This window comes from Saimiri boliviensis, chromosome 15 (assembly GCF_048565385.1).
Source record: "Saimiri boliviensis isolate mSaiBol1 chromosome 15, mSaiBol1.pri, whole genome shotgun sequence".
NCBI lineage: Eukaryota > Metazoa > Chordata > Mammalia > Primates > Cebidae > Saimiri > Saimiri boliviensis.
This window is the reverse complement of record NC_133463.1, coordinates 35,468,068-35,494,642: the sequence shown is the minus strand read 5'-3', so window position 1 is coordinate 35,494,642 and position 26,575 is coordinate 35,468,068. Positions and strand designations below refer to the sequence as shown.

Below are 26,575 nucleotides of genomic sequence, written 5' to 3'. Positions count from 1 at the left end.
TCTATAATATTCTCATATAACAAATAGCTTAAATGGGGGCAGAGTGAAATCTCCCCTAAAAGCTACTTGGGATTCTTAACTTAATTTGTTTTGACACTTCTGGAAGTGAACAAAAACTGCCCTATTCATTACTTTCTGAAAATTTTACTTACATACATAACTTTAGGAACTATAAATCTCTCATCTCTTTTAAAAGCCCTCGAGACAGAGCTACATAATGTATCTGGAATAGACACTGGTCCCCAATTAATACAGAAACAAAAATTGTAACCAAATATTTATATCTTAATTTGTGTTTGGGGAAAATTTCTTTTCCAAAAAGAAAGCACAGATATTCTTAACTACATGAGAAAGAAAATAGAACCCTCTAACCTAAATAGAACGAAAAGCAATTTGAAGCTGGTAATTGAGAAAGCCTCAAGCTTCATATTTCCAGCTTTGCTCACTTTTCCTCCCCTTCTGCCAAAGTTCTCAAGGAATAATAGAATTAGGAGAAGGCCCAGGAAGTCCAAAGTCCATCTGAATAATTTCATATTTAAACCCTCCTGGTATGCTTCTTTAATAGAAGTAGGTAAGGACAGAAGATACTCAATGACCTCATGTTGTAGAGTGCATCATTTTAATGAGACAAAATGAGATGAGTTGATGTAATAGGTTATAGAAAATATTATGATCAACATTCATCACTGATATAAATTCATTAACTTCTGTGCAGATAAAAACTTCACAAGTTTTATCCAGGTGTTCTTAATTGTTCGTTATTGACTTTACAGCCACTAGATGACACTGTTGCTTTAAGAGTTAGTGCAAGAAGGGCCATTTCAATGTGAGTGTCCGACTTACCAGTTCTGAAACCCAACTAATACTGATTGTCAGTATTATTACAAACAGTTCTGATGCTACTATTTACTACATAAAATTTATATATATATGCGGAAAAAAAACTACAGCCTCTACTCCCAGTGCCATTCCTCACCACACCAGTTGCTTACTCTGTGACAACCTTTGTGTTTTGTACTTTAGGTAAATTATTTCATTTAATCCTTCTGTCAGCCAAACTTGCAGAAGAATACAAAGCTAAGTAGAACAGAATTCAAACCCCATTTGACTGTTACTACTACCCGCTCTCATTGACAGACATGCTCCCTGGTAACACAGCAAGCTGGTGGCCAGGGGTAGAACATACCCTGAGCTCTGTTAGGGTATTCCCAACCCAATTCACTACACCAAAATCTGCAGGATGCCCATTATATTTGTGTGTCTAATGAATGACTTTTTTACTGCATGTCTCATGCAAAACTGAATTTCAGATGAACAACAACATCATTTATTGTTTATGTAAGTATATTCCAAATGTTGTGTGGGACATAGTTACACTAAAATTTTTTCTTGTGTATCTGAAATTCAAGTTAACTAGGTGACCTATATTTTTATTTGCTAAATCTGGCAATACATAACTGTTACTTCAATTAAGTTGGGGCAGTTTAACAACAACAACAAAAAACTCAATTTCTTTTCTCTCTCTCTCAGATTCTCTCCTTCCTCGATACTTCTCTCTGAGGAATAGATATTTATCTTTTTAAAGGATACTCTTGTAATTGGTGCCCTTTATCCCTTTACTTCTTGCCCCTTTCCAGACTTGCTCCATCTGGCATCATCCTGCCTGCCTCATTTTCACTCTTTTTCTCTCTCCCATGTCTTTTCTTTCTCTATAAACATGATTAGAGATTTCTACCTTTAAAAACTTCAAGCTTTCTCTGCACCCTGTTTGATTATACTTCTTGAAAGCATATCCCCTATTTCATTATCACTCATTCACTCTTCAACTGCAATCTGGTTTCTGCACCCAACATTATAATGAAGTCCTCTTCCAAAGGTCACTCAGCAACTTTCTAATAGCTAAATTCCATACTTTCCTAAGCCCTCATCTTCCTTTGTTTCTCTGTATTTGATGTTTTTCCATCTTTAATCCCATACTTCACTCTATCAGTATTATTTCCTAGGGTTTAATCATCACCTTATTGTGGTGGATTCCAAGATTCTCATTCTCTGTCTCTCTTGTAGTAGTGTTAATAGTATCACCATAGATGCAGTCGCATGAAAACATTCCTCTTTGACATTTTTGGGCTCCCGAATTTTTGCTATGTTGCTTTTACCACTGCTACATTCTTGAATATATCCATTTGATTTTCAATCTAATTACATTATCAACAAAAATAAGAGGACTCTGTAAAGGAATTAAAAATTCATAGGAGAGATATTATATTCCCTTTCTTTTTCTATTTCACTTTCCTTATCTGATGATCATCCTGGGGCTGTAAGAAATGAAAGGCATATTCTTGGGTGGTATTCTTTGTTTTCTTCACTATGGATAAGTTGACAAGCTCTCTGTCTTCCACTGGTTGCCATTTGACAGTGCTCATGAGAATGGAGGTGGGATATGAAAATAACCTTTATTCTATAGCCAAAGTGTCTCATCAGGTTCAGAGATTGCTTTATTAATGTGTGTGGTATAGTCACTTCTGTTACATTCACTTTTTTGTTCATTATCAACACAAGATTTGATTAGAATGTGGGAAAGGTCATATATACAATTTGCCTTCTTACTAACATCAAGAATACATTCAAGAAGGGCAGTTTAGGTCTGGAACTCTTATGTCTTTGCTCCTTGGTTTTAAAGACTCCTACAATCCCAGTTAAGTATCTTGAAGTATATCTCTCCCTCAAGGAAGACCTAAGAACTCTTAGGTCTTTCTTGGGTATAGAAAATGTGTCAAAAAAATCTGATCATCCTGCATAATTTTTAAAGCAACTTATTAAGAGAGTGACTACAAATAATAAGAACATTTATAGGGTAGAAAACTTTGGACATATATATTAAATTAGATTTTATTTTAAATACAAGTTATTACATGATCCATAAAAATAATTCCTTTATGGACGTCTAAAGGGATTGATAGGCATAAGTACTATGTACTACTAAGCAAATTTATTACTTCTTATTTTGGCCCTAGTTTTAACAGCAATAAAATCTTGTTTTTATAGATTATACCCAGAGTCAGTTTGTTTTAAATGATATATAGATGAAAATATGAGAAAATATTTCTGCTAGCTCTCAAAAGGAATTTCCTTAGACTAAAAATTCCTAGAGCAGTAATGATAGATTCACACTATGTTGTGGTTACATCCACTAATGCCTGTGGCAGTTATGGGTCTATGCAAAATTTCTTACTGAACATAATGCTTCAGAATTCTTCTCAACTCTGCATTTCAGTATTTTAATTCAAGAACTAATTCATCTGTGTTGACACAGGATTGACAAGGATGGATTTGAGTTGTTTTTCTTTATATATGTGGTTTGCTGCCTTCTTCCCCATCACCTATATCTGGCATTTCTCCCCATGTTAGCCCTCCCCAACTCCCAACCCTTCAGTGTCCCTCCCCTAGTTCCCCCCAGCAGACCTCAGTGTGTGACGCTCCCCTCCCTGTGTCCCTGTGTTCTCATTGTTCAACACCCGCCTATGAATGAGAACATGTGGTGTTTGGTTTTCTGTTCTTGTGTCAGTTTGCTGAGAATTATGGTTTCCAGGGTCATCCGTGTCCCTACAAAGGACACAAACTCATCATTTTTTATGGCTGCATAGTATTCCATGGTGTATATGTGCCACATTTTCCCTGTGCAGCTTATCATCGATGGGCATTTGGGTTGGTTGAGTTGTTTTTCTTTTCTTTTTTTTTTCTTTCTTGTTTTTTTTTTTTTTTTTTTTTTTTTTTTTTCGCTCTTGTTACCCAGGCTGGAGTGCAATGGCGCGATCTCGGCTCACCGCAACCTCCGCCTCCTGGGTTCAGGCAATTCTCCTGCCTCAGCCTCCTGAGTAGCTGGGATTACAGGCACACACCACCATGCCCAGCTAATTTTTTGTATTTTTAGTAGAGACGGGGTTTCACCTTGTTGACCAGGATGATCTCGATCTCTCGACCTCATGATCCACCCACCTCGGCCTCCCAAAGTGCTGGGATTACAGGCTTGAGCCACCGTGCCCGGCCTGAGTTGTTTTTCAATTCAGGGGCTAAGTAGACAGGTTTGAAAGGAATTACAAAGTGGGTAAGATTGTCCATCCCAGGAAAAAGGAAAACATTCCATTCAAATTGAAGAATGGCAGGAAGTAAGACATATATGGTATTATTCCTTTATGTTTTTAATGTATTAAGGCATATTAAAAACAACTCAAAAGTGCTGAAAGATTCAAACATTATCAAAATTATCTTAGCAACTAATGAATTTATGGAAGCTAACAACTGACATGTATCAGTACCTCTCCTGTGTGCCAAGCATTGTCCTTGGTACTCTACTTATCTAAATTCTTCCCTCGAAGACCTTGAAAAGTTGGCATTGAGTTTTGGCTTTGTTGGGATTGAATTTCAGCTTTGCTTGCCAATGTGCTGGTTGGTTGTCTGGTTCCATATTACTACACTTCAAATATTTATTTTTTGTTATGTTTCTTTTGACATGAATAAAAAGTAAAGTTCCATAAGGATTGGTTTATCTACTCTAGTATATGTATTTTACTGCTAGTAATATAGTGAATATGGTACAAAATATCATCTTAATCTGTATGCAATGTAAACTTTGAAACTTCTAGATTAAATTTCAGTTGTGTTACTAATTAATAGGGAGAATGAGAACTCTGGAACTGTTCCCTATATGCTGTTTCTTGAAGTGAAAGAAATGCTTTGTGGAGAGTCTAAAAAGTTTCTTAAAATTTTGCATTTTTAAGAAACTAAAATGGCTTATAAACTTGTTCTGTATCTTCCAATAAATGAGAAACATAATTACTCACTGTCCCTTTTCCTGCAATAGTACTTTGACCTCACTGTCTGGGTTATACTTGGCCATTCAATTTGACCTCCTGAGACAAATAAGCTTGAGCACTGCAAATTTCTGAATATTATTATGTACTGTTTGGGAATAAGACATTAGCGGTAACCCATATTTAAATTAGGTTTTCAGCTGTGGAATGTAAATTATCAAGAGAAAACAAGCGCAAAAGAAAAATATAGTCCATGGCTTTAAGATCCTGGGAAAGCATGAATGCTCTAAATTCTTAGTGGAAATTCAGTTGATCCAGAAAACCAGACATCAGTTAAGTGTTGTCAATACCCAACAGTGTTGAGTGAGACCCTTAAAAGATGAGTTTTTTATAGGTCCAGGGGCATGTAAAATGGTGATCCAGAAAAGCCTCATTGGCACATAGAAACAAAAATAACATCATTAGCAATAATTGTGTGACACTTGGACCCTAATAGTTCTACTTCTAAGGAAACAATCAGAAATCTACTTAAAGATTTATTCCCAGAGATGCTTACCCTAGTGTTATCTGTAATAATAAAAAAAAATGGGAGTAACCAGTTTCTACTCCTTGGGTAAGTGAACTATGGTACATTTTTGTGAAGAAATATTGTACATTCATTAAAAACTATTTTCTCTAAGAGTTTCTGATGATATGACAAAAGCTTATGATATAAATATCAGTGAAATAAAAAAGTGCATGTATAGTAATGCCTCAACTACATAAAGAAAGATATTTCACATTAAAAAGCTAGAACAAATTATACCAAAATTTAAATCCACAGTGTGATTATGGAACATATTTTCTTTATCTTTTAAAATGCTTTTTCTATACTTTCTCAAATTGTCTACTTTATGGCAGTAATTTGGTTATTTAATCAGAAAAATGAAGAAAAATACTGAGAAAAATAAATAGCATCTGGATTCCTCTCAAAGTGTTTTGTGCATTTTGCTCCATTGATGTTTGACACAGAATACGAAGCCATAAAGCTTGAAAGTAAAAACAAAATTATAAAGTCAACTTTAAAAGTTGAGTTTTAATGTCCAATTAATATACATGAGAATAGTTTGGTTATTTTTTAACTTTGTACACTTACTCATATTTATATGGGCATAATAATTGTCTTAAAAAACATTTCTTGTAAGGAAGAGGGAACCCTAAAATAATTATAAGCCCTCCATCTTAGAATAATTCCCTACTTTGCACAGAAAAAGCTGAATGACTATGTCTTAGAACTGCTGTAAAAGTGATTTTCACATTACTTGTCTCCTTTTAATTAGGAATGACCTTTTGATACTATTTCAACTTGAAGAAATTTAATGAGGCTAACATTACAAGACAGAGGCTAGTTTTGAAATTTCCCCCTACATGTCAAACATTATTTGACAGTGTTCATTAAATTTGTTTTTTTTTGGGGGGGGGTAGGGGGAGGGTGTTATCCCTTTGGAACAATATAGGCTCTATGGAGTATTTTAGCCATTTTTCTTCTGAGTAACACAATAGTTTTGAATAGTCCATTTTCCCCTGCAATTATTATCCCTTTCAGGTAGGAACTCTCTATCCAGGGACAGAGACTAATGAAATTTTTAGACAAACTTCAATATCTTTTAATAGAAGTATTATATGGAAAATTTACATGACTGCTGAAGACATAATATATTTGATTTCAGTAATTAGTCTGATATGAGCTTCCATATCTTTTTAGACAACATGAAAAAATTCCATTTGATTGTTCTCAAACAATGCCTACCAAGGAATAAATTTTGATATGAAATACAGGGACTACAAAATATATCCAGTTTTTCTTTTTCACGAATGATTTTAATAAAGGCTTATATATAGCATTCTTAATCAGTTTTTTTACTAATGCCATGGATTAAATTGTATTCCTCCAAAATTAATATGTTGAAGGCTTAGCCTCCCAATGTGATGGAATCTAGAGACAGGGCCTGTGGGAGGCAGTTAGACTTAGATAAGGTCATGACAGTAGGGTTATCATGGTGGCAATGATACCCATAGAAGAGGAAGAACCAGAGAGCTTTCTTCCTCTTTCTCTTTGCCGTGTGAGAATGCACAGAAACAGTGGCCATCTGCAATCCAGTAAGAAAGCCCTCATCAGGGAGCTGAATCAGGTGACACTTTGATCTGGAACTTCTCAGCCTCCAAAACCATGAGTGATAAATTATTGTTTAAGCCACCCAGTCTATAGTATTTTGTTATAACCACCTCAGCTGACTAGTACAGATAACAGTGTTTAGAGGAATAGCTAATAAGTTAAGTGAAAAGCATAATTATCAGTATTGATAATAGCAGAATCAGATTTAAATTTTTTTGATACAACGAATTAATTGGCTAGATTCAAAATATCAGACAAGGTTTCATAGAAAATGTTATGCTTAAATTTTTATGAAAATCTTCTACATAAAAAAGTACAGAGAATTTATCACTTAAATAGCGGTGGATATGGAAAAAGTTAAAATTTAATTATGTGGCACTGTTTATGCTTTTAAAGTCAGAACACAGCTAAAAATTGGGTTAAATTTTGGTAGCATATTCTAAAATGAAAATCGGCAAGCTGTGGCAGGTCATGGGGAAGGTGATAATGTTGGACAGTTTAAAAGCCACATTATATAATGGATAGCTTCCATCTCTAGCCAATTTTGAGTAATTGGGAGTAGATTTAACCTCCTGCTTGAAACAAATAAAAATAACCTGATACAATATGTAAAACAATAGTGTCAAGACTTTGGACATCAGACAGTGGAGGACAGTAATCTTGGAAAGATGGAAAATAAACAAAATAAGCATTAAGACTGTCCATCTTCTTTTAGAAAAGTTTGCAGCCATGATGCAGAAGAGTGGGGGTGGAGGAGAACTCAGGAGGAGGCTGGCAATCTTCACAGGTTGAAGAGAAGGAGCTGAGTCTGGAGACTCCAAAGCAGCTAGATTTCACATGGCAGAGTACCAGAGAGAGGAGAGACACAGCGATAGAGAACCTCAGAAATCTGCACATGCAGAATGTTCAGCTAACTAATAATGTGTACATGAATGGGAGGAATCTGTGGACACTGGGGAATGATTAAATGTGTAACCTTTGGAACTCACATAGTTTCCATGTTTTCATCACAGTTCATGTTTTCATTAGCCAGAGTAAAAAATCTCACAATCCACATGCAACAAAGTAGCAAGATGGTAGATTAAAACCCAACCACATAAATAGTTAAATTAAGTGTAAATGGTATAAATAAGACACAGATTGTCACATTGGACTAAAAAAGCAAGACCCAACTATACACCATTTAAAAGAAACCTGTTTTAAATATAAAGACATAAATACAAGTAAAAAGATGAAAAATATATCACATTATGAATAACTGAAGGAACTTAGTATTTGTAGTTGCAAAATGAGAATACAGAAGAGAGGCAGAATGATAATCTTCCAATATACACATATTTCCTTTAGCACAGAGGTTAATGTTTCTAGAAATAGGATTGCTAAAGCAAGTTACAGACACACAATTATGTAATCCTTAGGGAGATGAATTTCCTGCATGTCTATTGGGTAAATCTCTTTTTAAGCATCTTCAAATCTTCATAAGCCATGATGTGGCCATAGTTTATTTTACTTATTGTTTATTAGTTGTTAGAAATGAGAAAAGGCTTTTATTAATCCTCAATTAATTAATTATTTTTTACTGCTTTCTCTTTTGCTTTACCTTTTCTTCCCTTCCTTTCTCTTCTTTCTCCTTTTCCTTTTTTCTTTCTCCTCTTCCTTTTTTTTCCTTTTTCTCCTTTTCCCTCTTTTCTTTATTTTTTTAATGATTTCTTTGAAAATATTGTAAAACGTGTGTTTGAAGATAAAGTGATTCTTTCCCTAGGCATTTTTAAAATTGCTAGTTTTGTGTGTGTGTGTGTGTGTGTGTGTGTGTGTGTGTGTGTGTGTGTGTGTTTGACAGAGGATTTTGCTCTGCTGCCCAGGCTGGAATGTAGTAGGCATGATCACAGCTCACTGCAGCCTTGACCTCCTGAGCTCAAGTGATCCTCCTGCCTCAGCCTCCCAAGCAGCTGGGACCACAGGCATGAGCCACCACACCCAACTTAATTAATTAATTGATTAAATTTAGTTATTTCTTTATTTTTAGAGATGAGATCTCACTACATTGCCCGGACTGAGCTCAAACTCCTGTGCTTATGTTATCCTCCCACCCCTGCCTCCCGAAGTGCTAGGATTACAGATGTGAGCCACTGCACCTGGTCCCTAGGCATTTTGTGACTTCACTAGATTTATATTGCTTTGGCCCCTGTTATGTATCAAAATAGATCACAGAATATGAAATAATAGCAGAAAGAAAAAAACACACCAAAGAAACATATTGGAAATTTCTATTTAACCCAAAGAAAGCAAAGTAAGACACGTTGGCAAACATTGTTTAGAACGTATAAGTTTGCTCACTCTACTGTACTGGTTGGCCTATCATGAGAAAAATATCAACTGTACTGTTCAGGACTGTAATTAGCTTATATATGTGCATCCATATTTGAATGTAAGAGTATTTTTGAAATAAACAGCGCCATAAACTATCAGAACTCTTTAGAGAGTTATACTAAATTAATTAGGCCTGAAACTGAAGAACTAATTATGTGTTATGTGTCATTGGGATTAGGCTCTTAAGTAGCAGATTTTGCCTCAATAATTGGGAAAACATGTTCTAACAATCACAGTGTTAGAAAATTGGAATAGGTTATTTTTCTAAGCCTGTTAATTTTAGTAATTGGAAAAATTAAAGCAGAGATTGGATTCAGGGATGTGCCTACATGAAACTTTGGGTAAATTAGAAAAAAGTACTCTGTTGGGTAGACTTAATACAAATTACCCACTTCATGTGGGTGTGTCCCCATGCCAGCTATGTGGCTTGGTGAGCAGAGTATGACCTTCCTTAGTATCCGACTTCACTTTCCACTCAGATGAGAACTTCCAGTGTCCTCTTCTTAGAAATGCTGTATGTCAACTTCCTGAGGTAGGTATGAGTTTGGGGTTGTTAATTTCCAATGTCTGATCTATATTTTTCATTGGAGCCTGTATATAAATCAGTACCTTAGGTGTCCCAGTCTCCACAGATACCACATTCAAAGAAGTCTCATGTCAAAATCAAAAGTATTAAAAAGTATTGTGAAAAGAATTTCACTCTTATGTCTCTCAGAAACCATTAAACATGATTCAATTTATAACCTGCACAACATTTCTCAAAAGTCTCTTTCTTCACTTAAGCCTGGCCAAATTCCCTCACACTTCATAATTGCCCAAGAGACCTTCACATGCCAACCCTCTGAAAATTCCCTCTGAAGCCCCAACCCATGAGGGCTTCTATCTGCCCTTTGTCTCCTCTGTTTCTTCTACATTTCCCATCTGGTTTTTCTTCTCTCAATACTCCAGATTTTATAATATTAGAAAAAAGAAATGTGTTGAAAAAAGAACTTTCCTTAGATTGTAAGAGAACTGGGAGAAGTTGATCAAACAAAGATAAAATTTTATCTTATTTTTCTCCTAAAACATCTATTCTCATTTTCTCTCTAATTGGTTATCTGATTCTTTAACAGCACAACCTGGAAACCAGGATGAGATAGACTAAATGATTTTCGGGTACTTTTGGGAGTAGGAACATTTGTATGTTAGTACTTACTGAGTGAATCCAATGTCTGCAGCTCCTTCTACTAGATTCTAAAAAAGAAGCAAAGCAAATTATGTGAATAATCCTTACTCAAAAGGAATGTACAATCTCATGAGTCAGACTGGATAAAAATCACATGAAATAGATTTAAAGGAAGAAAACCAATAAACACTGAAAATGACTACAGCTCTATACCCACAAATAAACCGAGAGTTACCTGAATGTTTATTATATAGCATGAACAAAACAGGAGAAACCAGGGAAAGTTTCACGGAAGAGGTAAACATTGAATAAATGTGCAGAATATGTAAAAGACCATATAACTGGGGAAATTAGTATAGAAATAGACTAGTGTGCCTGTAATCCCAGCTACTCTGGAAGCTGAAGCAGAAGAATCACTTGAACCCCGGAGGTGGAGGTTGCAGTGAGCCGACATTGTGCCACTGTACTCCAGTTTAGCCTGGGTGATAAGAGCGAGACTACATCTCAAAAAATAAAAAAAATAAATAAAAAATGGGCAGGAGATAATGAGCATACTTACCTGCTGCAAGAGAATCTTGGCAGGTTGAAATGCTTTTTTTTCCTCAAAGGGCATGCAACTCTCCATCTTCTGAACTCCTGTATGACTTGTTAGATGACTGTTATTTATCACACTCTGCCTTGAGTTAGTTATTGATTTTCTTTATAAAATAGTAACTCCTAGAATATAGAGATGCTATCTACTGCTTTTCCTTCCCTCTTCTGTAGCACTTTATACAGAGTCTATCAAATTAACATTGTTCAATAAAAACTTGCTGAATGAGAAACTAGTGGGTAGAAGCTGGGTAGGGGAGCAGAGAAGGACTGCATTTCTTCTGCTAATGAGTTTGAGTTTGATATTGGAGATAACTGAAATTCAAACATATCAGTGATGTAATCGAAATGAGATTTTACAAAGAATCTTTCTGTTAATCCATGTGAGAAGTGGAAGATAGATAGATAAGTTCATCTTTTTATTTGGATAGATATTCTCCCAGATGATTAGGAAGAGACATTCCATATAGATGGTACATAGTATTGAACTGTAAGCTACTTTTAGTCATTGAAACTTTTGAATGAATACACTTATCCTTCTTGAATTTTACAGGCTATGCAAGAATCTCTGAGAATCTTATGTGTGTGAATAAATTTCTTAATAATGTTTTTTTTTTTCTTTCTGGCATTGCTAATTATAAATAGGAGTGATCTATGATCTGGAGTGAGATTTTTGGCATTTTAAAAAATAATATGTGTGCACGTGGAATTTGAAAAAAAACCTGGAATTGGAATTCTAGATTTAAGCTTCAAAAATATTTTTAGGAAAGGTTTATTTTAATGTTAAGAAATTTTTTAATTGAGAGATTTCAGAATTATTTTATTAAACTAATTTCTACCCTTTCCTGATCTTAAAATGTTTTAGAACAGTTGCCCATGCTATATGATTTAGGTACTTCTGTACACCTTCAATTCATAAAATCCTGTTCATGTGAATTTTTTGTTACTGGAATTTAACACAAATCTTAAAATGATTGAAATTACACAAAAAATAGATGTTGATTTGTTATTTCAGTTAAGCTTTTTATTATTTTTCTCATTTTGTTAACATACATATGAATTTATGACCAAGATAGGATTAAAAAATATCTCTAGTGTTTATTTTTATTATAAAGATAATACGTAATCAATGTATGTATAGCTTCTGAATTTACTTGAGTATATACTAAATGGAGTATATTAAACAAAAGTAAAGATTGCTTTTTGTAAAGGAAAAGCAATATAGTGTTTTAAGAGTGAATTTACAATTATTTGGTGAGTCCATCTCTCGTGCCAAGAGGATGGGATTAAAATGCTATAACTTAGTCTCTAAATGGGGCTCTCTCTACAGGACCCAAACCTGAACTACTGAATAGTTTAGAAATTTTATATAATGTAAACAGTTGTACAAACAAAGCAGCTCCTATTTTGTAAGTACAAACAAAGTCCCCCCGCTCCCACGTCCCTTCATTTGATTTAGAAAGAAAGATTTTTTTTTTACATAGATACAAAGCCAGAGATGTCATCTTTAGAAGGTAGAGAGTAACTCTTCACTTTAGTTTAAAAACAATAGGAAAAAGTACAGCAGGGGACCTTAGAAGTAGCCAAGGGATCCAACTACTTTGTTGTTATAAAGGCTTCCAGAAATCAGATTTCTATTCTCCAAATGGATGGGCATTAAAAAGGGCACAGCAAACTATATACATGGTATTCTTTTCCTTGGCTCCACTATTTTAGTTAGTATATTGGCTTTTTGGTTTAATTCCAATGGCACAGTTCATAGATTTAAGTCTTTTATTTTTTTGTTTTGGAGGCTAAGTGAAACGATCATAAAAAAATTGTTGACAGTGTGTTCTATTATAAAATATGGCACCCCTTCTTAAAAAGAGAACACCTACTCCCAAAAGTTATGCAAAAAGAAGGCAGCACCATAAAAAAAGCTAAGGACGCTTCAAACAATAGTTTGAACCATATGCCATTCCTCAATAAGTTTCAGTTACAATAGCATGAATTACAGGACTTAGAGAAACCATTGGAGAAAACTGAATGAACAGTTTCAGAGGCAGAGAAAATCTCCCGTCACAAATATTTGTTCATTGTTATGCTTATTGTCTTAGCCCATGAGATGAAATTTCAGTTTGTTTATGAGAACTAGTTACTCCTTTCCCAGACTGGGCAGTAGCTATCTTAATGTTTCTGAATGAATGAAAACCTCATCTGCCTGGGAATAAAAACGATAAGGACCTTTAGCAGTGCCCTGTTATGTTTCTGAATTTTGTAGAACTGCCAGTCATCTGATAATGTTGAATATATATAGCTCCCAAAGAAATAGGGCTGGATTCTCTGAATATGTTTTGCAAAACAGATCCCTCTGGCAGTTTTATGATTTTGCATAGCTTGTAGGGAGAGACTGGACTAGCTGGATGTTTCCTGGTTCATTAGCATAGCCCAGCCCACTTCCAGCACACGCCCAGAACTACCTCATTAACCATTGGGATTGCAGCCAAAAACATAAGACTACAGTGAATATAAGGGGAATTACTGGCGAGAGAGCTGTAGACCAACTTAACACTGAACCCATTACTTTTCCAAGACCAGAAAAAATATTACATGAACAGGAACTACTTCTCCTTCAGATAAGAATTCAAGGTTTTAATCTATAGTTTTTGAATCTAGAATAATTAGCTGTATCATAAAAAGATATACAGCCCAGCTGCATATACTGAAGTGCTTCTGTTAATCTCTCTCTGCCTCTCTCTCTCTTTTATTTACTTATTTTCTGGGTAATTTTGACATTGTAAACCACAGACGAATTGGAGCTTGGCATTGAAAGGAGGTGTTCTGCAATGATTTTTTTTTTCTTGTTTAGAGAAGTTTATTTCTTCAAGAGGAAATCTGAAAAATGACAGGAGCAAAGAAGAAAAAGAAAGGCATGCTTTGGAGCAAGATGCATACCCTCCAATGTGAAGATATTATACAGTGGTGTAGAAGGCGACTACCCATTTTGGATTGGGCACCACATTACAATCTGAAAGAAAATTTGCTTCCAGACACTGTGTCTGGGATAATGTTGGCAGTTCAACAGGTGACCCAAGGTAATGTATTGCCTTTGATTTTCCTCTGGTATGCAGAGTAGATGTCACTTTGCTTTCTTGGAAGAATATTGTGACCTGAAATAAACAATTTAGATAAAGAAATGGATATTAGTTTTGGGAAGTAAGCGTATTGAATATCTTTGGACAAGAGTTTTCCTAAATGTCTTTTTTTCTCTATATTTTGATGGCTATTAAGTATTGAATGAACTTCTGAATGACATTATGTTTTTGCAGTGTTAAAATTCATACTTTTTTAGAGTGAAAGATCAGTAATTGTGGGAGAATGAGTTTTTATAACATGATCTTGCGAATATAGTTTCCTACTTTCGCTGAATCAAGCTATAAAATACTCCTGGCTTGAATACAATCATTTGGAACCTAATTAGCTGCACACAATTACCTGTTGTAGCCTTGAGAGTTGCTATAAACAAGGAACAAAGCTTTCTGTACATAAAGGAGGCTCTTTGCCAAGACCGGTATTTGCAAAGAGAATCCTGTGTGTCCTTAGAGCTTATGTTTTACTGTGTATGCTGATTTACTTCTGAATCACATTACCTACTACATCTATTTCTTAATAAGAAATTTAAACTGGTGAGAAGTCTGATTTTAACTTTCCCCAAACAGACTAAGTAATATTCTGGATTTAGATAGGTGTTTTTATTGGCAGAAGCTACTGACCTAGCGTGCATGTGTTTGTATGTGTTTGTCTTAAAGATATATCCATTGCAGGTCTTGGCTAATTCAAATAAATTTCTACCTGTAGCAAGGAAAGGAACTAATTTCTGAACGTTAAGAATTTAGAACAGTGTCCTTGGCATAGACACTGTAGGTTTGTATTTCCTCGCAGTTTCACTACCTCCTTGGCTTTAACTATTATTCACACTGCTAAATTATAACCACTCTTTCAATTAAATTATTCTATAGCTGGAACAAACTGGTTTGTGAATTTGTGTTTTTAGTATGATTAGGAACATCTGCACTAGTGGCTTTACTTTAAGATCCATAATACTGTCATACTTTATGGGATTCCATTTCACTGAATAGTCTTATATTACATTTTTAATGACCACAGAAAAATGGAAAGTAAATAACAGGTTTGGGCATTTTTGACCTTTTTAAAAATTCAGTTTTACATTCAAAATGAAACACCACCAATGTATTTTCAAAACTTAGGTGATGAACATTTTTTTTAAACCAGATAGTTTCAGCATGTTATAAATTTATTTTGCTTTAATTTAATGTAAAATGAAAGAGAATTGTGTTTTAAATAATAATTCCATTTTTAAAACCTTTGGAAAGTATCAAGTTAATAAGAAAATTTGAGGATAAGGTAAAGTTATCTATGGTATATGATTAGCAATATTATTTATGCATAAGTTTTAGTAGTTAATTATATGGCTTTTATTTGGGTATAGATTTAAAGGGATTTTGTCTTATGAGTCATGTACTTCACTGGTTATGAAGGGACACATTGGCCAGCCCCAAGACTGATGGGAAGCACAAAACACACCCAGCCCTTGTTTCTTGAGGAGTTAAGAATCTGGCTGCTGGTTCTCTTGGAAGGATACCAGTGAATAGACAAGGCTACACTATAAAAACTTAAAGGTTTTTGTTTGTGAATGTTAAGTCTAATTTTTAAAAAATGTCTATTCTTTTAAAAACTCAAACTTTTTCATGCTCATCTACTATGTATAGAGAGTTAAAAAGTGAAATGCCATAAGTACCATGTGTTTTAAGAGGCACTTCCCTACCCTGCTTACATACGAGATCTCCCCCTATCCTAACAGAATCCTGAGAGGCAGCAGTCTCCTCTCCATCTTTCACAAGACAAAATAGAGGCTTTGTAGAGTTAGAAATTTTCCCCAGACCTCATCCCTGATAAGTAGTGGAGTCAGGACTTGATTCCAAAGCCAACACTCTGAACATTTTCACTTTGTACTCTACACTGCCAAAATAACCAGACTTTTCATAACACCATTGTTATTAGTAATAGAAGACATTTCTTTGGAAAGGTGTGACTATTCTTCCCTTCAAATTACTTTTGCATTCAGGTTTCATCCCTGCAGTTTTTAGATTCAAAGGTAAAGTGACAAGAAAAATAACTAGACAGGGATACAAAGTAAGGAAGGCATTTAGATATCATTACCTCTTATTTGTATGAATACAATATTGGCAGTGATTATCGACTAATTTTCTCAGGAAAATTAGAAAAGAGAAGGATAATTTTTGTTCTTGCATCATACCACAAACAATAAGACCAAGTACCTTTTTTAACTTGAAGCAGCTTTTCAGTTGCTCAACAGTTGAATTATATAAAATTGTCCAATTTAATGTTTTTTTTTGACCTACAAAGATAGATTGTTTATATGTTTCAATCTAGTAGTTGTTTTTCATTCTTCTTTCCCAAGAACCCCATTTAAATTAAGAAGGATAACGGAAACTCATTTGTGTTTCCTATATGTCAAATATCAAGCCACTGTTTTAAATTTATTTTAATAAAGTAAATCTTTATTAAAGATTTTCTAATTGTTAAATATAGATGCGTTTCTATTATCAGTAGCATTTTCTGTGTTGACTACAGTCTTTCTAACATCTTTTATTATCTTGGTTTTTAGACACCACTCTTGTTTTTCTCCTGCTACCTGTATGTCCTTCCCTTCTTATGATTCTCTGCAGTTTTTTTCTTTTTTTCTTTTCTTTTTTTTTGCCTACCACTAAATAATGGTGTCCTGGAGACTCAAACCCTGGCCTTTTCTAAAAGCATAAAAGATCATAATCATCCTCTTCATGCTAATGAAACTTTCTTCTTGACTTGAGATCTACATGTTTCTTTAGTAATTTTTTTAAAACCAGCCAGATAATCATTAAAATGTGATGTGTACACACTGTAAGACTGCATTTTCCAGATTTCTTTGAAGTTAGGAGTTGCCCTGTGATTATATTTTGGCCAAGGGAAAATGAGCAGAAGTATCCTAGCCCATAAACGTCATGTATGATCCTCATGTCCCCTGTATGTTGGCAGGTATTAATGCCCAGGGAAAATTTGGAAGCTATATATTGAAGGTAGCATTGACTCTATCAGCCTTGGTCCCTGAGTGACCTTGGAGATCCACATATTTATCTTTGCTAACCTAGGATGTTCTAAATGTACTTCAAATGCAGTGTCTTCTAAAACAAACTGAATAAAATCTCCGTGTTAACCAGAATTATAATAATTAATAACAATTAACTTTTAGACACACTTGACTTTAAGAACACTTGACATATATACAAAACTGTAGCTGGGAGATGACAAAAAACTTGCCTAAAGTCACACAGCCAATGAGTGGAAGAGGTAGGATTTGAACTCAGGTAATCTGGCTCCTGAGACTATGCCCTCACCTTTATACTAGACGACCCCTCTTAGAAAGTCCTGCACATCATTCTCAACTCTTTCCTCTCTTTTGGCACCCTGCCCATCAGCTGCCAGGTTCTTTTGTTTCTATCCCCCATCTTTTTAACCAAGTAGTCTTGTTTCATGGGCCCTGCAGCTGCTCTAATTCTCTGTCTGAACCGTTGATATCATTATCATCTTGTGAGTCTTCATTCCTTACTCTGTCTCCGCCTGTAGGCCATATTCCATACTGCAGTCAGAATAATCATAAAAATCTGAATGTATTGATCCTGTTCAGAATTGTTTAAAGAACCTCTATTTTCTCCAGAATGGAAGTCCAATTCTTCATCATGTCCTATTAGATTATTAAATAAACTGGGCTTCTTGATACAAAGCTCTACTCAAAGAGATCTCTCCTCTGAGAATCCTTCCCCATCTCCTGGGAAGATGTTTTATTCTCTCCTACTCCCTTTGTACTTTTTACATATCTCTTTGATAGGCCTTAACACATTGTATTATAATATCTTGCTACAACTCTTTCCACCCTAGTCTGTAAGTTCTAGAAACAAGACAATGTCTTAATCTGTATATTATTTCCAGCTTTTGTATTGCCTGGGACATAAATGTTTGTTGGAAGAATTAAGACATTCTAGAAGCCACCAATTGTTCCATTGTAGCATGTGATCACTCTAGAGAGGAAACTGAATTTAAATTAATTCTTGTGTCTTATTATACAAATAAATATAATAAAGATACTGATAGTAAAAACATACATTAAAATAAACATAATTTATTTTTTCCAATTTCTCATACTTTCTTGAAGTTTACCTCCTGACAAATCTAGTAAAAGATATGTTTCCTTTGTCCCAAACAATGTTAATTTTTTTCTTCAACCAATAGTAACAGATATGAATAGTTTATATAAAAGTCCAGATGCCTAGCTTCTCTTGAAAAATCTAGGGAGACATGGCCATACAGGGCCCACATTCCCATGCAGCAAAATCTGCAGGCCCTTAAGAGAGGCCACTCGCTTTTGCCACAGCCCCCACCACTCACAGGTTCACTGCCACCCTTCCTGCTGGTGTGCCCATTATCTACCTATAAATGCCTAAATTTGTTTCCCCTGCCAAGACACTTTCTAACATATTTTGTTTAAATGCCTCAGATTTGCCTTTGAATAAAACTTTTATAGGGAGATGAGATAAGATTAGCTTCTTCACCTAGAACCACAGAACCTTCAGGTGAATCTTCATGAGTTCCACCTGGACTCATAAGTTCTAATATACTTTATTTCTTTATAATAGTATGCATTGTCTGTTACTGATTTTTACAATGTGTTCTAGGAAGGAGTCCAGCAGCTTTACCAGACTGCCAAAGGGGTGATTACACCTCTCCAGAGTAAATAGATACAATATATAGATGTATATAATTACATGTAAATGTGTTAATTTCAAGAAAGAAAGATAAAAGAAACTTCAGGTCCTTCTTTTACTCAATTCAAATATTTCCTAGAAACCACTTGTATTTTTAAAAATGTTTTTAAAATTTTGCACTTCTCATTAGTAACATCAGGTAAGAGCCTTTATATTTAGTAGCTGCCATGATGTTCTTTAACTGATATCTTGAAGACCTTCACTGTCAAATATATTTTGTAGATCAGCAAACATTTGTAGAGAATGTCATTGATTTAAAACATGTCACCAACATGGGTGACAAGCTAAGCAGTATTAGACTCTTGTTTCTGAAGCATTTAGTGCGCACTGCAGCCAGAATGACCACTTGGGGGAAAGAGTTTCTCTGTTTCCGACATGAAAACTCAAGCACTGAGACAGGGTGGAAACCTGAAGTGCATGACTTACCATACAAGAACCGAATTCACTGGGCGGAATATGAGAATGTTTGGCCTTGTACTCCAAGGGATCACCTAGAATTTTTCTTCCCAAACCATGCAGATTTTAAGCTGCCATAGGGTTGGCTGGATGTTCAAACCACAAGGTTTTGGGCTGCAGACAAAAGATGGATGTTCCTTATAATTATGCAGAATGTGTGGCATTACTGGCATCAAAACCTGTGTGTGAAAGCTAAGCTTCATTGCATTTCTGAGAGCAGCTTAGTGACATGCAGAACAATAAGTGGAAATTCCTGAAGCATACTGCATTGCAAAGATTAAAGGCTTGTCTGGGAATGTTTCCCTGTATGTTCACAGCCTTGGGGATATGGAATCCTAGCATTAGCCACATATCTTGAACTCAATTACCCTAATCACTGTATCTTCCTGCTAGTAACTATTTTCCAGCAACGATGGCATCTAAATATTCCTAAATGAGTCTAAAGTATATTTTCCTTACCCCATGAAAATGTAGAGGAGCTGTGACACATTCCTGTCTTCCTTCTCTGCTTACCCTCGTCCCATGACCCATCCCCTCACTACAGCACCAAGCTTCATGTGGTACTTTTGACTTCGTTTATATTTTTCTTTAATGGAAAACAATGATTGTTTAGACATTAAAGGACCCTGTATTTATGCAGTTAGCATAATGCTTCCTATGACATTTAGAGCTGTCCATATGGAAGCACCATGACCTAATGTTAGATTGTTGAAAACATGGCAAGGTTTGCAAAAAAATACATTGGTAGTGGGTGGCAGGATGAAGTATGGGGTCTCTCTTCTGTTTTTATCTGTATGACCCATCTCTGCTGCTTTTAGGAACTGTATCTCAGATTAGTTTGGGGAAACAACCCCTCTTCCATATGTAGTACAAGTGATTTAGGTGAGTGTCTAGTCCTGGCACAGTGGATGGTGTCCAGGCTGATCAGGGGACCAAATACCTCTAGACCAGGATTCTTAAACTGGAGACCTATTGGAACCACCTTGGGGCTTAGAAGAATGCTAATGCTAGGGTTCCATCTCTAACAATGAAACCAGATTTTCTGGAAATTGTGCCCAGACATTGAGGCATTGTCTTTCTTCTATTCTTTTAACAAATGTTGCAGTTTCTAATGTGAAACAAGTGAGAGCAGAATCTAGCTGTAATTATTTGTCCAGGTGAAGTTTTGTGGGCCAAGATGTGATAATTAGCATAATTCCATATACCTGGCCAGTGACTGAGTCAAAAGTAAGATCTGACCTCTAGGCATAAGGATATGGGTTTACTATACAAGGGGCCAGCTATTTATTATTAAAATGGTAATGGCAATCTAAATGACCTGAGTTGTCAGTCTGAGTCCCAGTACATGTATGAGACCTTTTAGGAAACCAAAACTTATTTTGTGCTGAAACTCATGACAGTAGAGATAATGTTCCTCTGTAGTTTCCCAAGACTGCCATGGCCTGAGAATGAAGCCAACCCAGCCAAATGCACAGCAGAGAGAAACTGAGTCCTAATGACAACTATAACAGCCCTGACTCTTCATTTGCATGTGCAAACACTTTTTTACTGTGCTTATATTGATTTAAGTTGGGTTTCTTCTAGTCATCTGATGACACATTTGAGTGCTATTACAGGGGAAATTTTTCATAAATTATATTTCTTTTTCTTTCTTTTTTTCTTTTTTTTGAGATGGTATTTCACTCTTGTTGCACAAGTTGGAGTTCAATGGTGCAATCTTGGTTCACTGCAACCTCCACCTACTGGGTTCAAGTAATTCTCCTGCCTCAGCCTCCTGAGTAGCTGGGATTACAGGCATGTACCACCATTTCCAGCTATTTTTTTGTATTTTTATTAGAGACAGGGTTTCACCCTGTTGGCCAGGGTGGTCTTGAACTCCTGACCTCAGGTGATCCATCTGCCTCAGCCTCCCAAAGTGCTGGGATTACAGGTGTGAGCCACTGTGACTAGCATACACAAATTATTTCTGATCTTATGAAATACAGAAAGATAGACATTATCCTATTGAAGAGCATCTCTTGAAAATAGGAGCTCTGAACATTAGATGAATTGACCTCACAAAAACAGAAGATAGACCCCATACCTCAATTGCTAAGACGAATTCAAACCTAAAACGGCACTACTCCATTCCTCACTCTTCATTGGTATCTGTTCCCCAGCTTGCTTCTAGCATGACAGAAATAGCCTGTGTGGGGCTGGGGCTGACTTTGATTCTCCCTTCACATCTACCCATCAGGCTGCCCCTTCCCATGATGACATGTCACCTGCCTTGATAAAGTAAAACCCAGGGTTTCTCACCAAAAGAGAGCTTTGCTGGTAAGAGGCAATACAAGGATCTATTGCTCTTTCCTCTGAGTCCCCTCACTGATCCCTGCTACACAGAGTAGCTTAGGAGAGAGAGAGAGGGGAGACATGCTTTAATACTGGCCTGAGCATCCGTGAACACTAGATTTTACCATGTAGCAGAGGTGACACATGGATGAAATATTTGAATGAAACTTTACTAAAGGCTAAAGAGCAATGAAAAGGAAAAATAACCAGGCTTACTGCTGTCTACTTGATTTGATCCCTCTTGTCTCAGCTCTGTTTCTTCTATCAGGACAGATGCCATCTCTAACGCTTACCAGTTCAGAGCACCACTGTGGACATTTAACCTCTCCCATTCTGAGTCCAAGAGGAAGGCCTATTTTGGGCTCTCTTAACCATTTTAACATTGGAGACATCTGCACAAAGGCAAGACTTGCCTCCTATCTGTAGCCTCAGCAGCGTAGTTTCTTCTCATTTAACACAATTTTTCTAAATGAAAACAAAAACAGAAAATATTTTCCCCTTCATTCTTTGTACTTGACTGTCTTTTCTTTCTAAACAGTTTGTTTTTCATCAGCTAATCCATTTTCTTTTTTATTTTAGGTTCGGAGGTATGTGTGAAGGTTTGTTACATAGGTAAAACATATGTCATAGGGGTTTGTTGTACATATTATTAGTATGTATTAGTCCATCACTGTATTAGTCCATTCTCATGCTGCTATGAAGAAATACCCAAGATAGGGTAATGTATTTAAAAAAGAGGTTTCATTGACTCAACAGTTCCACATGGCTGGGGAGGCCTCAGGAAACTTACAGTCACAGGGGAAGGCACTTCACAGGGTAGCAGGAGAGAGAATGAATGCAGGCAGGGGAAATGCCAGACACTTATAAAACCATCAGCTCTCATGAGACTCACTCATTATCACGACAAAAGCATGGGGGAAACTGCCCCCATGATTCAGTTACCTCCACCTGGTCCTTCCTGCACGTGGGGATTATGGGGATTGCAATTCAAGGTGAGATTTCAGTGGGGACACAGAGCCAAGCCGTATCACCCAGCTATTGGTCTAATCCATTTTCAAGGCTTTACTTGCCACTTTTCTACTGGTTAATTGTAGGAATATATTTCCATCCTAACTTTTCCTTCCTAGCTCTAGGTACAAATAGCCAGCTGCCTATTGGGCACAATCTCAATGTCTGCCAGGGACAAATTTTATAACTGACACATCATTTTTCCTACCAAAAGTAGTCCTTGTCCTCCATTTTTTATTATAATTCAAGTCATCCCCCACCTACCCAGTTGTTCATGCCAGAAATATGGGAGTGATCCTTCTTCCCTTGTCCCCTCAACAACTATATTCAATTAACCAAGTTCTATAAATTCTTCCCTCTTAATGTCTGTCCAATACGCCTGATGTCCATTGTCCTCATGGCCACTTTCCTGATAATAGTAGATATAACCAACCATTGCTAAATGTTTAAAGTGTGCCTTAAACTGTACTAAACATTCATTGTCTATTATATCAATTAATCTTCATAATAACCCTAAGAGTTTGATACTGTTATCTGTATTTAACAGACAAAGGAAAGTAGATTAATTTGCTAAGGTAATCCAGTTAACATAAGGCGGAGTGTTTAAATGCATATCTGACTCCTGAGCCTGTGCTTCTGCCTTGAGAGCCACCAAAATTTATCTGGCTGGTTAGGATGTCTCTCACATACAGTTTTGTTTCTCTATTGTCTATCTTAGACTGTAATAAAACTAAATTTTGAGTTAGATAGTGGAAACCTTGTACTTAAAATTCCTTCAGCAACACTGCAAATACTTTTTTTTACCTTCTCTTTCACTCTGTGTTGTTCCTCTGCTTCACGTGATCTCCTTGGCCTCTCGCATTCCTTACTGTCTTTTTCCTCATCCTTTTCTATTTCTAGCTCCTTCCTGAAACTCCAAATATTTTCCTGGGACTGAAACCACAGGCATGCATTGACTGGCTTGTACAGTATTGGGAATCAATATTTAAATACTGGAAGACTTAATTTAAAATTAAAGGATTTCCCTCTCTTCATTTAAATATAATCATCTAACCACATTCCATATTCCCAAATGGCAACAGTACGCTGAAGTTGACTTTTGCCTGCACCCTTTTGATGAACATGGACTTTCTAATTTCCCATACCCCTCCACACTCCCATTTTTTGGTATATCAGCACAACTTAACACCTGCTGTTCATTCTGCTCAGCTCTAGAACAGATGTTCTGAAATTCAGCTCAAGGACCACTTGACTGAACAACGTATTTAATATAAAAGTAAACAATACTTAGAAGGCAGTTATGGCTATCAATTGCCAACTTTCCTCTCATTACACAGGATTAGACTTCTGATAATGCTTTTCAAGACCCTTTGGTATCTGAATCTCACTTACCTTTCTAGCCATATCTTTTATTATATTCCCTTCAGCATTATATATTCTGTCTATACTGGATTGCACTTCATATTCTAAAGGATCATGCTCCTTTGCCTCAGGATATTTCCATATGCTATTTCGTTTAAAATGAATCATCCTTCCCTGCCTTGTCTGTTTTACCTGATTATAACCTTCCATATTTCAGGGATGGGTTTAGTTCAGTAACTCTCAGCAATGGCTACATCTTAGAGTCCCTTGTGACACTGAAAAAAAAAATACTCATGTCCAGTCACCACCCTAGATTAATTAAATCAGAATCTCTGGGGAATTTAGGGCAAATAATTTTACGTTCTGTGTCTCAGCTTACTCAACTAATAAAAAAATAAAAATGAGCAGCCAGTATTGAGAACTATAGGCTTTCAGAAAGTACTCTTGATATTTCTATTTTGTTTTTCTATGGTACTTATATCCATAACTAACTTTATAGCATTTGTTTTTTATTCATATTTAATTTATCACTGTATTAGTCCATTTTCACACTGTTATAAGTACCTTAGATTGAGTAATTTATACAGGAAAGAGGTTTACTTGACTCACGGTTCCATATGACTGGGAGGCCTCAGAAAACTTACAGTCATGGCAGAAGGGGAAACAAGCACCTTCTTCACAAGGCAGTATGAGAGAGAAGAGAGCAGAGGAGACTGCTACTTATAAAACCATTAAATCTCATGAGGACCCACTAGATGGTTGTGGGGCAAACTACCACAGTGATCCAATCACTTTCCACCACGTCCCTCCCTTGACACATGGGGACTATGGAGATTATAATTTGAGATTAGATTTTGGTGGGTACCCAGAGCCAAGCCTTATCAATTTTCTAAGCCTTCTGTTCCTTGAGGGCAGAGATTATTTCCAGTCTAGGTATACCAACCACTTTGGCTTTAGCACTGAAAGTCTTGAGTTCCAGGAAACGCTTTCAGCTCCTATCCACAGTATTTGGCACAGAGTAAGTACTCAAGTATTTGTTGACAGTGAACAATCACATCACACTTGAGATAGATGGATGGGGTTTTCCCATGCCCATGCTCCTTTTGTTGCCTCCTCTCTTCATGGGAGCTTTGTCTCTTTCTATTTCTATTACCTAAGCTCCTGGGTATGTTGGACTTGAGGTTTCTTGATCATGGTGATTCTTTATGTTCATGCCTGTGAGATACCACCTGTGTAGCAAGTCACAAAAGTAGAGTATGATGCAATTGGCCTCAACCTCTCTAACGAATAGAAAAACTGACCTTGGATTAATAATGGTTGTCTACGAACTAAAAGAATGTGTGTTTATAGAAACTTGTTTTCACACAATTGTTGTTGTTGAATATATGTAAATTTACCCCGGGAGACCCACTTGTAATAACACTTAATCCTGAGCCCACTGATATTGTAAACTAGATAGCTGGTCATACTGTGGTTTGCCAATAACTATTCTAAGACCACCACAAACCAGTTACCAGAAGGAAATAACTTTCATCATTGCCCACACAATTTGGGTTGGATTTTTTTGTTTGTGTAGTTCTTGGAAGTGCCTACAGCCACCTTATTATTTTGCTTTTAAGAATACTAATCCATTTTGCTAGGATTCTTCATTTCTATTCAAAAATATTTGAAAGAATACAAATTCTTTTTTCTATGTTCTTGGAAAGTGATAGAGGAGTATAAGACAACAGTCCAGCCCACAAGGGGCTTATTATTTTTTCCATCTTCAGAAATGTGTACAAAAGTATATGAGAATATGTTCTTGTTATTTCAACCTTGAAGATATCATTCTGATGTGAGTCTGTAAGGGTGGGGACATTTTCTTGATGAAAGTTTGTAGAGTATTGCTTTCAGCCACTTTTTGCCTTGAGTAGATTGCATAACCCAGAGAGTTGCCAAAGAATTCTGTGTTTTTATTTAGGAACATGAAGACTAGTACAATCTCATCTACATCATATAACTTGAAATGAATATTTGGTGGTGAAAATTGGATCAACAAAGTGGCAGTCTTAAAAAGCTATCAAGGTTTGATTTGCTACAGATATATACTATATAATGTGGAATTTTAAGAAATCAGGTTCTGCTAACCACTCCTTCCCTAGAAAGGATCTCAAGGCAACTGTATACACAGGTAACATCTAGGGAAGGGCGACCATTGTCCCATTTTATCAGCTGACTTAGTGTGCAAAGCATAGCTCTAGCAAAGCTGGAATGGAATAAAGCAGTTTAGACCTGATATCCAAGAGGAGTTTCTTTCTTTCTTTTAAAGCTAAAGTTTGAATGCCCTTGTGGGGGGAAAAAAAGAGAAACTTACAGCTTACTTTGAGGCAGGTCCTGGTCCTTTTATTATGCCAGTACCACGGATTATGAAATAGTAGAAGAGAGTAAAGCACCATTAAATATGAAC

The 26,575-nt window shown here is 36.0% G+C and overlaps 2 protein-coding genes across 5 annotated transcripts in view; both read left to right on the top strand.

Annotated features, from left to right (window-relative positions):
* LRRC69 (leucine rich repeat containing 69) overlaps positions 1-14,022 on the top strand; it is a 129,712-nt gene extending 115,690 nt beyond the window's left edge. Inside the window, exon 9 of the mRNA XM_074386881.1 lies at positions 13,941-14,022. Within this exon, the coding sequence (XP_074242982.1) occupies positions 13,941-13,970 (30 nt within the window). The 3' untranslated portion in view covers positions 13,971-14,022. The remainder of the gene's footprint in view (positions 1-13,940) is intronic.
* The window catches only part of SLC26A7 (solute carrier family 26 member 7), a 149,142-nt gene continuing 136,540 nt past the window's right edge, over positions 13,974-26,575 (top strand). For all 4 annotated transcript variants that reach the window (XR_012514071.1, XR_012514070.1, XM_003940520.4 and 1 more), the window contains exon 1: positions 13,974-14,166. Coding sequence is in view for 2 of the 4 variants with exons in the window: in XM_003940520.4 (XP_003940569.1) it covers positions 13,974-14,166 (193 nt within the window). In the remaining 2 variants the exon portion in view is untranslated. The remainder of the gene's footprint in view (positions 14,167-26,575) is intronic.